At 48.1% G+C, this 12,208-nt stretch overlaps 1 protein-coding gene across 2 annotated transcripts in view; it reads left to right on the top strand.

The window, feature by feature from the left end:
• LOC111142656 (G protein subunit beta 1 like) overlaps positions 1-10,920 on the top strand; it is a 60,913-nt gene extending 49,993 nt beyond the window's left edge. The window contains exons 8-9 of one of the 2 annotated variants that reach the window (XR_002640278.1): positions 8,839-9,224; positions 10,661-10,920. Coding sequence is in view for 1 of the 2 variants with exons in the window: in XM_022495971.1 (XP_022351679.1) it covers positions 8,839-9,156 (318 nt within the window). In the remaining variant the exon portion in view is untranslated. Of the gene's footprint in view, positions 1-8,838; positions 9,406-10,660 lie in introns of those variants that run through there. The other variant, XM_022495971.1, reaches the window with a different exon arrangement.
• The last annotated feature ends 1,288 nt before the right edge of the window (positions 10,921-12,208 follow it).

The raw sequence follows: 12,208 nt of genomic DNA, 5'->3' as shown, positions 1-12,208 counted from the left end.
GCACTCCTTCCAGAGGCCGAGAGGGCTGCCTGTTACAGAACATCTAGTGGGGGCCTCCGACTGTGTGAATCTGCCTGTTGATGGTACCCACAGTTCTAGGCGCTTCTCCAGGTTTGTCCTGGCTCCCCACTGGACTGTGGGGGAGCCAGCTCCCAGCCAACTCACCAGCCTTTGGGGTCTGGCTCACAAATTTTGATTTCTGTGTCTTCATTTTTGTTCAGTTCGAAATACTTTCTATTGTCCCTGACGATTTCTTCTTTGATCCAGTTGTTCCTTAGAAGTAAATTGCTTAATTTCCAAATATTTGTTGATTTTGTAGATATCTTTCGTCTAGCTTCATTCTGCTGTCAGTGAAGGAACCTGCACAATGTCAGCATTTAGCTATTTATTGAGGCTTGTGTTTAGCCCAGCACACACTGCATTACATCTCGGTGAGCGCGTGTGTTACGCATTTGTTGGGTGGAGCATTCCGTCAGCACGACCTTGGTCAAGGTGGTTGGTAGCATTAGCGGCTGCCATATCCCTGCCGATTGTTTCATCTAGTTTTTCACCGGTTACTGAGCGAGGTAACCGTTCAGTAACCTCGTTCAGTAACTTTGGATCTTTGAGTGTGGTCATGAATGTGCCTATTTCCCCCTTTCTGTCTGCTTTGCTTCATGAATTTTGAAGCGCTGTCATTACGTGCATTTAAGGTGGTGACCACATCCGGCTGAATGGTCATCATGAAATATCCTTCTGTAGCTCTTGTCATGTCTTTTTTTTTTTTTTAATAGTAATTTAATTTTTTTTTAAATGGAAGTGTAGTTGACACCCAACAAATGTTACCTTAGTTTCCGGTGTAACACATCCTTTGTCTTGGGGTCGATTTAGTCTGAAGCTAATGCAGCAGCACCAACTTCCTCAGGTTTCCTCTTTTTGAGGCATGTCTCCCTTATTTTCAATCTAGGACCGTCTCTTTATATTTAAAATGGATCTTTGGCTGTCTTGCTTTTCAGTCCTTCCTGACAATCTCTGCCTTCTGATTGGAGCACTCAGTCTGTTTGTACTTAATGGAATTAGTGATGTGCCTGGCCTTAAGCCTGCCATCTTGATACTGGTTTTCCAGTTGTCACTTCTGTTTTTGACCCTCTTTTACTCCTTTCCTGCCTTCCTGTGTGTTAATCAAATATTCATTTTTTGGTTTTCCATTTTATTTCCTTTCTTGGTTTCTTTGATATCACTCTTATCCTTTTCTTCTGAGCGGCTCCTTGCAGGTTCACAGTACCCATCGTCAATGTACCCAGCCCTACTCAGTCAGTGCTGCTGTGCCACTCCCCCAACGTGTGTCATACCCCATGCTAGAAGGATTCAGTTTACCACCCTCCCACCCTTTCTCCTGCCACGGTTATACATTTTACTTCTGCATGCCTTATAAACATTTCAATGTTATTGGCTTTGCGTTAAACTATCAGTTATTAAACCTGAGAGCAAGACCTGAGCTGAAATTGAGAACCAGGAGCGTAACTGACTGAGCCACCCAGGCACCCCCAGGTTTTTATATATATATATATATATATATACAAACAAGGAATAGTACTATAAATGTGTTTTCTCTTCCTTAAGATTTTATTAATATTTTCTTATCTCTAGCTTATTGCAAGAATATGCAGGATATAATACATATAGCATACCAAATACATGTTAACTCTTCTCTGGTGTCAGTAAGGCTTCCAGTCACCAGAAGGCTGTTGGTAGTTTTGGGGGAGTCAGAAGTGATAAGTGGGTTTTCAGCTGCATGGGGAGTCAGCACCCCTAATCTGCGTGTTGTACAAGGGTCAACTGGAGTTTATATTTACCCAATTGTTACCATTTCTGATGCTCTTCCTGTAGATCCCAGTTGTCTGGTTTTATTTCTCTTTATGTGGAAGAATACCCTTTGGCATTTCTTGAAGTGTAGTTCTTCTGACAAAAGATTCTCTAGCTTTGGTTTATGAACAATGTCTATTTCATCCTCTTTTTAAAAAAACAGTCTAGGGATAACGGTTTTGTGTTCCTTCATGCACTTTAAAGGTGTTGTTCCATTGTCATCTGGTGTCCATAGTTTCAAATAAGAATTCATTGTATCTCATCATTATTCCTAAACACACCATGCATCTCACTTCATGGTGGCTTTCAAGTTTTTGTTCATCTGTGGCTTGCAGTAGTCTCACTCTCCCGGAACTCCCATAAATTAGACAGTTGGGTATCATTACATACTCCCTGAGGCTCTGTTCAGTTTTCTTCAATCATGTTCCTCTCTCTGTTCTTCAGATTGAATAATGTTTATTGATATGTCCTCTAGTTAACTGACTTTTCAAAATAATTTATAATCTGCCACTAAGCCTATCCCACAAGTTTTTCATTTCAGTTACTGAGCTGCTCCATTCTCCATTTTCTATTGTGGTTCTTTTTTTTTTTTTTTTAAGATTTTATTTATTTATTTGAGAGAGTGAGACAGAGAGAGAGAGAGAGAGAGAGAGGGAGGGAGAGCAGACACGAGCAGGATGAGGGGCAGAGGGAGAAGCAAGCTCTCTGCTGAGCAGGGAGCCTGATGCGGGGCTCAATCCCGGGACTCCAGGATCATGACATGAGCTGAAGGTAGAACTTAAAGCAACTAAGCCACCCAGGTGCCCCTCTTATTCTTTTGTTTAAATAAAAGACTATTTTTTTCAGAACAGTTTTAGGTTCACAGCAAAATTGAGAGGAAGGTACAGACATATCCCGCATGCCCCTTGCTCCTCACCCCTGTGCGTGCACGGCCTCCCTCATTATCTACAGCACACCAAAGTGGGACAACTGGTACAACAGACAGATCTCCACTGACACATTATCACCCAGAGTCTACAGTTCACAGTAAGTTCACTTTTAGTGGTGTGCATTCTGTGGGTTTAGACAAATGTATAATGATGTGTATCCACCATTACAATATCACACACCGTGTTTTCACTGCCCTAAAAATCCTCTGTGCTCTGCCCGGTCATGCCTCCTCCCACACTGACCCTTGACAACCACTGATTTCTCTTGCTGTCTTTATGGTTTGGTTTTGCCTTTTCCAGAACATTATAAGGCTGGAATCATACAGTCTGTTGCCTTTTTGGATTGGCCTCTTTCAGTGAGTAATACACATTTAAAGGCCCTCTGTGTCTTTTATAGTTTGACGGCTCATTTCTTTTTAGCACTGAAATTCCATTGTCTGGATGCATCACAGTTTATTTACCTGTTCACCTATTAAAGGACATCTTGGTTGCTTCCAGGTTTTAGCAGTTACAAGTAAAGCTGCTGTAAACACTGATGTATGGTATTTGGCATGGTGGGGACTGGAGGGAGGGGGAGAAGAGAGACTCTTAAGCAGGCTCCACACCCAGCACAGAAACTGACTCGGGGCTCGATCTCATGAGCCTGAGATCATGACCTGAGCTGAAAGCAAGGGTTGGAAGCTTAACTGAGCCATCCAGGCACCCCACAGTTTTTTGTATGGATATAAATTTTTAGCTCCTTTGGGTAAATACCAAAGCATGCTGTTTCGGATCACATGGTGAGAGTATGTTTAGTTTTGTTAAGATACCATCAAGCTGCCTTCCAAAGTGGCTGTAGCATTTTGCATTCCCACCAGCAGTGAAGGAGAGGTCCTGTAGCTCTACATCCTCACGAGCATTTGGTATTGTCAGTGTTCTGGACTTGGGCCATTCTAACAAGTGTATAGTGGTATCTGGTTTTTTTCCTTGTCACTGTTATTGAAATACAGTTGAGGTACAGTGTTATCTTAGTTGTTGTTCTATTGTGCATTTCCCTGATAATGTATGACAGAAGCATGTTTCATGTGCTTACTGCCACGTGTTGATCTTCTTTGGAGAAGTATGTGTTAAGGTCTTTTGCCCATTTTTTAGTCAGGTCGTTTGTTTTCTTATTGTTGAATCTTAAGGGTTCTTTGTACATTTGTGTTAATAGTCCTTGATCAGATGTGTCTTCTGCAGACATTTTCTCCTGTTCTGTGGCTTGTCTTTTCATTATCTTGCCAATATCTTTCACAGAGCAGAAAATTGTAATTTTAGTGAAGCTTCGCTTATCGGTTCTTTCTTTCATGGATCGTGCCTTTGGTATTGTGTCTAAAATGTCATTGCTGGACCTCTGAGTGGCTCAGTCGATTACGCATCTGACTTCAGCTTAGGTCATGATCCCGGGGTCCTGGGATCGAGTCCTGCATCAGGCTCCCTGCTCAGTGAGGAGTCTGCTTCTCCCTCTGCCCATCCCACTGCTCCTGCTCAAAGGTAACATGCTGTCTCTCTCACACACACACAAAAATAAATAAAATCTTAAAAAAAAAAAAAAAACTGGGGTGCCTGGGTGGCTCAGTTGGTTAAGCAACTGCCTTCGGCTCAGGTCATGATCCCGGAGTCCCGGGATCGAGTCCCGCATTGGGCTCTCAGCTCCATGGGGAGTCTGCTTGTCCCTCTGACCTTCTCCCCTCTCATGCTCTCTTTCTCTCACTCTCTCTCTCAAATAAATAAATAAAAATCTTTAAAAAAAATAAAAATAAAAATAAAAAAACTAAAAAAAAAACCCCAAAACTAAAATAAAATGTCATTGGGGCGCCTGGGTGGCTCAGTGGGTTAAAGCCTCTGCCTTCAGCTCAGGTCATGATCCCAGGGTTCTGGGATCGAGCCCCGCATCAGGCTCTCTGCTCCGCAGGGAGCCTGCTTCCTCCTCTCTCTCTCTGCCTGCCTCTCTGCCTACTTGTGATCTCTGTCTGTCAAATAAATAAATAAAATATTTAAAAAATAAAATAAAATAAAATAAAATAAAATAAAATAAAATGTCATTGCCAAGCCCAAGGTCATCAGGTTTTTGTCCTTTGTTATCTTTTATGGTTTTAATAGTGTGTTTTATATTCAGGTCTATGATTCATTTCAAGTTACTTTTTGTGAATTAGAAGAGTGAGGTCTTTGTCTGGACTCCTATTTTTGCACGTGGATGTCCAGGTTTCCTGCACTGCTTGTTAAAAAGAGTATCTTTCCCTTCGTTATGTTTCTTCTGCTCCTTTGTCCAAGATGACTTGACTCTGTTTATGTGGGTCTGTTTCTGGGCTCTCTGTGCTGCTTCTTTGATCTGTCTCTTCTTTCATCAGTACCACACTGTCTTGACCACTACAGCTTTATAGTAAGTCCTGAAGTCAGGTAGCGTCAGGCCTCTGACTTTGTTCTTCTCCTTTAACATAATATGTTGGCTGTTCTGAGTTGGTTCTTTTCTGTAATCTCCATTTTTCTGCTAATAATTCCTGTCCATTCACTCATCAGGGAAATTGTTCTTTATAATTACTTGAATGCGTTTTCTTTCATTTTTTTTTTTTTTTGGAACATACTTAAATAGCTGCTTTAAAGTTTTTGTCTGATATGTTCAACATCTGTGCCATTCTGGGCCAGTTTCTATAAACCGCTTTTTTTTTTTTTTTCCAGTTGACTGTGGGTCATATATTCCTGCTTCTTTGCGTGTCTAATAATTTTTCTGTTTGTGTGCTCAACACTGTAAGTGATATGTGGTGGAGACTCCGCACTCTAATCTTTTGCTCTGAAGGATATTTACTTTTGTTCTTACAGGCAGGTAGTTCATTTACTGGCTGTTCACCTTGAACTTGTGGCAGCTTGGCTTTATGCTCTGTCAGGGCAGATACGTGGAAAGCCCAGGGTCCTTCCCAGGCTCCTCTGATGTGGTAGGGCTCACCTTCTGAACTCTGCCTCTCCTTCAGGTCACAGAGAGCTCTGTCTCTAGCATTGTTTCATTGTGGGCCCTACCCGAACATGTGACCCTTATTCCTGAAGTAAGACCACTGTGGCATCCCAGCCAGTGCTGGGTTGTCAGGTGGTATATTGGCTTGGGCCGGCTGGACCCAGGGTCACAGCTGATCTCCTGTATCTGTTCCATCTCACCCTGTTGTAGTCCCTGTCTGGTAAACCTCATGTGGTGTCCTGAGCACGCACAGCCCAGCTCTCACACAAGGACTGATGGGGAGCCCAGATGTGGCTTTCAGTCCCTCCCCCAGTTCCCTCCATGCTTCTGGCTCACCCCACAAATCTAGCGACTCCAGCTGCCTCCACACTCTGGTCTCTGCCTCTTCAGCTTCATGTGGCCTCTGTGCACACCTAGATTTCATGGCTGGGACATGTCCCTGGGCAGGTTGCTGCCAGAGTGTTTGTGAGGCTCACCCCATCAGCTGCCCCTCCCCTCCTGCTGTCCACAGCCCACCCACATGAGGTTGCTTGGTATCTTTTGTCCAGTTTGATGGTGGTCTATAGCATGAGGACTGGTCTGGTACCAGTTACTCCATCATAGCCACATTCCTGTTGCTCTTGGTTCATGAATGATATGCCCGTTTGTCTCTAGAACCGAGAGTCATAGCTCTTCATTGCAAATTATACCCTTTGTCATTGGTAAGTATTACCATACTTACCAATGTCTATCTTCTCGCTTTTTCCTCTGAATTCAGTGTCTCCTGTTACTGACACTGGACTCCTGTCTCTGTTGTCCGCACTCTTCTGGTACATCTTTGCCAGTCAATCTTTCTGTGTCTCTCTTACATGTAGCACAGATCTGGATTTAACTTTGGAATCTAATTATAAATCTATTGAGTATATTTATGGAAAAATACAAGGGCAGATACTAGGAAAACATGGCATCTAGTGTCAGGGTTGGGGAAGAAAGTCATGTTGTTTTTGTCATTACTCACAGTGGATTGTCAGATAATCTCTCAAGTATGAGGTTGACTATTGTATGTTATGCCCCAAATGACAAAAGATGAGCAAAGCAGTGAATTTAACGAACAGCCCATCTCACTATGCTCCCATATTTTGGTTATTTACATAACTGGTTCTGTAGCCATAATCCATGTATTGTTTTAGACCTAATCCCACTGGTAAGTAGATTCCTTGCTTTTGGCAGATGATCTACTAAAGTTCTCTGGTTATCTCTCGTGACACTGGAGTTAATCTTCCAGTCCTTCAAGAAGAGCTTACGGGAGCAAATTCTTTAAGTTCTTACATGTTCAAAAATGCTTGTCCATTGTTTTTATACTTGAGCAGCAGTTTGGCTGGATATAAAATTCTTGAACCATGCCTGCCTTTGCAGCCTCTGCTGTCTTCTGCCACAGATGTGGCTGTGGAACATTTTGAGGACAGCCGAACACTACCTCACAATTGACATGCTCTTTTTCTGACTACCAAAAGGACTTTTTAAGCTGTCAAGTCCAGTGATTTTCCTAAGGTGTATCTTAAAATTGACCATCCTGTAGCCTGTCTTTGGATCTGGACCATAAGGCTTCAGTTTTTCTAGAAATTACAATTGATTTTCTAAATCACTGAATGTTAGAGCGCCTCTGCCTTTCTTCCATGTCTGCTGTTTTCTCTCCAGTCCATTGTAACTCTTTGTTTTCCCTTTCACTTTGCTCGCTTTGTATCATTCCTGTTCTTACTGTCTTGTTCCAGTCTCCTGCCATTTCCCGTTCCCCTCCATTTCTTTGAGGTCTTCCTCTTCTTACCTGAGCTCTGTCAGTTCAGTTTTCCTCCTCTGTGTTTTGCTTCATGTTCTTGTTTTATGGAGATAACTGCTTCATGAGGTTTTATTTTATTAAATCATGGTAAAAGAAATTCTTGGTGACAATTTCTGTTGCTTCCAAGGAATATCGCAAATGGCTTTTCTGTGTTTCTTCCTTTTCCCATGTGTTATCTTTGCATAGGTGAGTGATTCTTAACCAAATCCACCATGGCCCCATGGGGAAGTGAACTAGGAGAAAACGGTGTGCTGGTAAGGGACAGCAAAGGCAACTTCAGGTCAATAAGAGCTTGTGGTACACTCGGAATCAGTAGAAGGAAGTGGCTACTGTGTATTGTCACAATGACGGCAAAGTGCCTTTGTCATTTAGTGTCCATCGCAATGGACGCAATGGAGATGCCAGATTGCAATGCATGAGACAGTGCCATGTAACCACGAATAGCTGTGACCACAAAGGCAGCTCTGATTCCCTGCCTGCTGCAGGGAGGCACGTGTTGGTAAGGGGTCATCACCCAGCACTGACTATGGGAGCACTCAGTGTCCAGAAAGAGGTTGGCTCCCAGTGTCTCCGTGCAGATAGAACATGCCTGTGTACATCCATGTTTTGTTTTGCCTGCCCTCCACTCAAAACCAAGCTAGGGACTAAGGTTTTGGCCATGACCAGTGTGGCAGGCCCTGCAGGAGCTCCTGCATTCTGCACCTTCACTGTTGTCCCCCCCCCCCCCCCGCCAAGGTCCTGCCTGTGCCCACTGGCTCTCTGCTTGGTGGCTTGTCAGCCCTGTTGCTGAAGATGGACTTGGTGTCTCTCATTCTCCTCATGCTGTCGGTAGGCATGAGTTTATGCTGCTCTCAAGCTGGAGATGCATCTTGCTTGGACGCCAGAGTGCAGTGTATTTCTGTGATGAGGAAACCTAGGACCCAGCCCACTGAGGTCTTTCCTGAAGGCTTGACAGGCAGAGAAATAGAGCAGCCCTTGAGTTCCTCTCAGGCCTTGTGTAGCGGAACAGCTCTGCGGGACCTCAGGGGCTCTCTGAGGGAAGGGCCTGATGTCTTATGCAAGGGCTCGGCCAAGGGCAGCAGTTAGGCTGCTCCCCTCAGTGGGTCTGTGCCTGGCTCCTGGGATGTAGGCGGTAAGTTTGCAGGAGCTTTTGGCATCTTGGCAGCCTGCATTTCCCTCCTTGTTCTGCCTGCCACACCAGGGCTGCCCACAGGTGGGAGCCCCTGGGACAAGTCTTAAAAGCCACTTCGTGGTTCTATTTGCTGCTCTTGGTCTTCTAGGTGTGCAGAACTCATGAACTTACGAATCCTGGGATCGCTGATGTCAAGATCCGGCCAGACCGCAAGATCCTGGCCACTGCGGGCTGGGACCACCGGGTCCGAGTGTTTCACTGGCGGACGATGAAGCCACTGGCCGTACTATCCTTCCACAGTGCCACCGTCCACTGTGTGGCCTTTGCCGCAGATGGCTTGCTGGCCGCAGGATCTGGGGATCAGCGGATCAGCGTCTGGTCCCTCTACCCGACCCACAGTGACATGTCTGCTCCCTTGTTGGGCCATGCAGAGGGCAGGGAGGTGGGCGCCCATGCTGTGGCCTGACCCAGGCATGTGGAACCTCAGGACCCCTGCAACAGCCAGCCGCAGTTCCCCTCCTCCAGCTACAAGAGGTACTTGGTCTGTGGAGTCTTTGTTTTCCGCCCAAGGTGCGTGTTTCCTTTTGTGAAATACAGCACCTGTACGACAGTGACTCTACAGCTTACAAGAGTAACTGGGCCAGACCCCTGGGCAGCTGTGGCCCAGGTGAGAGGCCAACCTGGGCCTGCTTTACAATAAACCTCTAGATGCAAACCCCCAGGCTCAAGGTACAGATTCTCCAAGGTGACACCCTGGATTCCCCCTTCGGGTCAGCTCTGAGAGCTCTCCTCAGACCTTCTGTTGGGCAGGGCAATTGACCCCTGTCCACTGGGGGACAGTGAATGTGGCCCCCAGGTCCTGCGGACTCCATTGGCTAGTCACCCTGAGGCTGGCCAGGAGCTCCCAATGCTCAGGGCTGAAGCCAGAACCAGTAGAAAGAAGTGACCAGACCCCTTGGGGAAGCAAGGCAGGAGGAGGGTGGGCTGTGGGTGAGGGCAGAGGCAGAGAGACCTCGTGGCTCATGGGCAGGCCAAGCGCGGGATCTGTGGGAGGAAGCACCGCCCCCAAAAGAGAAAGACCAAAGACGGCAAGGTGCCGTGGGTGGAAAGTATGGCAGAATTAAGTGCGGCCAACACGGCCACCAATGACACAGAGCCAGCACTGTGCACCCGGGGCAACGGGATAAACAGCCAAAGCAGCTCGTGTGTCCAGAGTCTCCTTACCGGGCCCGGCTGTCAGGGCATCTTTTAAAGCTTGGCTGTTGGTTGGGAAGGAATAGGACCCTGGAAATTGGGGTGGGGGCTGTGGGCAGTCACTGAGGAAGCTGGGGGGCCTCCAACCCCTTTGTTCCGCTGCTTTTTTTGCCAGAAGAGCCCCCTTCCATCTCTGCCTGAAGAGGTCAGTCTTCCTTTACCTGAAGGACCGGAATGGCTCCCCCGGGGGTGGGGTCCCTGTGGGACACTCCTGACCACCTCCCCCCACACTGGCTTTGCTTATAACTAGACTCAGGCCCCAGGAGGCCCCAAAGGGTGAGGTACGAAGTGTGGCCCGTGATGAGGTGGCTACGCTCCAGAAGAACTTCATGCAGATAGAAATCTGGAGAACACGTGTGGGATCCAGGTGGCGGGGATATGAAACGCATGAAGCCAGATCCATGGAAACAGGACCACTCACAGAGGGTCTGGGCTTGCTGCAGCCCAAGGACTAAGAAAGGGCCCTAGGGTATGGTTGCTTGGTTGAAACCTGGACCACAGGGCGAGTTCGCTGAGGACAGTTAACTGCCAGAGCCACCTCAGTGTGCTACAGAGAGAGTGAGCCGCGGGGTCGGGGGGATTGTGGTATTTGAGGGGGACTCAACACATGAGCACTGCCAACCCTCCACAAAAGCCTTTCCCCGTGACCTTGAGGAGTACATCTGCAAGGGGAGCCCGGCATCCTTGAAGAGCTCTGTGGTTTCTCCTCTCTGCAGGTCGGCTGGAGCCGCTGCCATGGAACGAGGATCTCGAAACGCAGTGGAGTCACTGGGTCTCCGAGTGGCAAGGCCTAGCAGTGGCCTTAACTGCCCAAGACGGAGTAGACGTGGTTGGGTGGTGAGCAGCCACAGCCACCAGCAGCCAGACTGGCAGAGATGCGGGCGTGGGCTGGTGGCCTTGGGGCCCTAGGAGTAGAGGTGACAGCCTGATCAGGTTTAGCTTGAGCGGAAGCGTTCTGGATTGAGCCAACAGATATGTGACCAGGGCCACCAAAATAGAGTCACAACCCCTTCAGTCACCGCCCAGGCCCCTTGAGGAAAGATTCCACCACACGGCAGAAAACCTATACTGCTGATCTTCTGCCCAGCCTCCCCAGGGACATGGCCACTCCCTAGGGGATGGTATACCGTTGGAATTCCTGGAAGGCCCATCCTGGGGACTGGCCTACTACCCACATGGACCCCATTGGCTGGAGGTGCTGGCGAGTGTCCTCCAGCACCCCTGGGAGGGGCCACGCTGGCCCCCGAGTATCCTGTGGCCACGTAACTGGATATTGGGAGGACACATCCAGAAGGATCTGCGCACGACAAATGTCAGAAGGAAGGGCTTTGTTTAGGCTGCAGGCACTTGAACCTCATGGACGTGAGGAAAACTGCCAAGTCGGCCACATTTGGGGTGCTCCTCACAGGGAGGCTGTAGGGTCAGAGACAGTGAAGAGGGGCCTCACCAAGCCAGAGCCCCGCATGGCTCCCCCAAGAGGCCGTGTGCTGAGGGTGTTCTGGAACCCAGCTGTAGTTGGCTCAGTGCCTTTTCTCATCTCCCTCTTCTCTCTGCTGACCCCACCAAACGCAGTTGGGGTGCTGGTTGTGGGGGCTCATTTTGGAAGGTGAGCCTCTGCAAATCCCATCTGTGGCCGGGCAGCCATGGGCTGGTGCCCAACGGCAAAGAATGGTCCGAAGAGTCTCCAGGCGTCCCTGGCCTCCTTGTTAGAGCACAGCTGTGAGCACAGAGTGAGTGGTGACAACATCCAGTGCTCGAGAGCACTTTCTGGAGAGTGTGCTGCGCCGCAGGAGGTCACGGAGGGGGAGGGGCACACCTGTCTGCCTGTGGGGCGGGAGGGGAGATGTGAGTCTCCTCAGTTACTTTGCACACCCTTCCAGCAGCCCTGCCACAACTCACTGCCGAGGCTGGGAGGCCCCTGTGGGGGTGCCAGCCCCCTGCCTCAGCTCTGACTCCGAGGCGCTGGGCGCGGGGCTGCTACCGCCTCGAGAGGCTTCGAAACCGATGGCTGAGAAAGTGGTGCCCCCACCCCTGCGTAGGCCTGTGTCATCAGCTCATCAAGAATCTTGGTGACTCGCCCTCTGGTAGAATCACCGCATTTACAAAAACAGCCACAGAAGTGTGTGTTCCAGACAAAGGGACAGGGCACTGCAAGTCGGCGTGAGGTTTATTAAACCCAGAGATGGTTCCAGAATGTCTGAGGTGAGACTACGGGCGCCTTGCCCCTGGAGATGGTAGGGAGGTGGTGTTGGCAGACGCGGACC

The sequence above is a fragment of the Enhydra lutris genome, unplaced genomic scaffold, assembly GCF_002288905.1.
Source record: "Enhydra lutris kenyoni isolate GAN:26980312 unplaced genomic scaffold, ASM228890v2 scaffoldscaffold8, whole genome shotgun sequence".
Taxonomy (NCBI): domain Eukaryota; kingdom Metazoa; phylum Chordata; class Mammalia; order Carnivora; family Mustelidae; genus Enhydra; species Enhydra lutris.
This window is presented reverse-complemented; position numbering and strand designations above follow the sequence as displayed.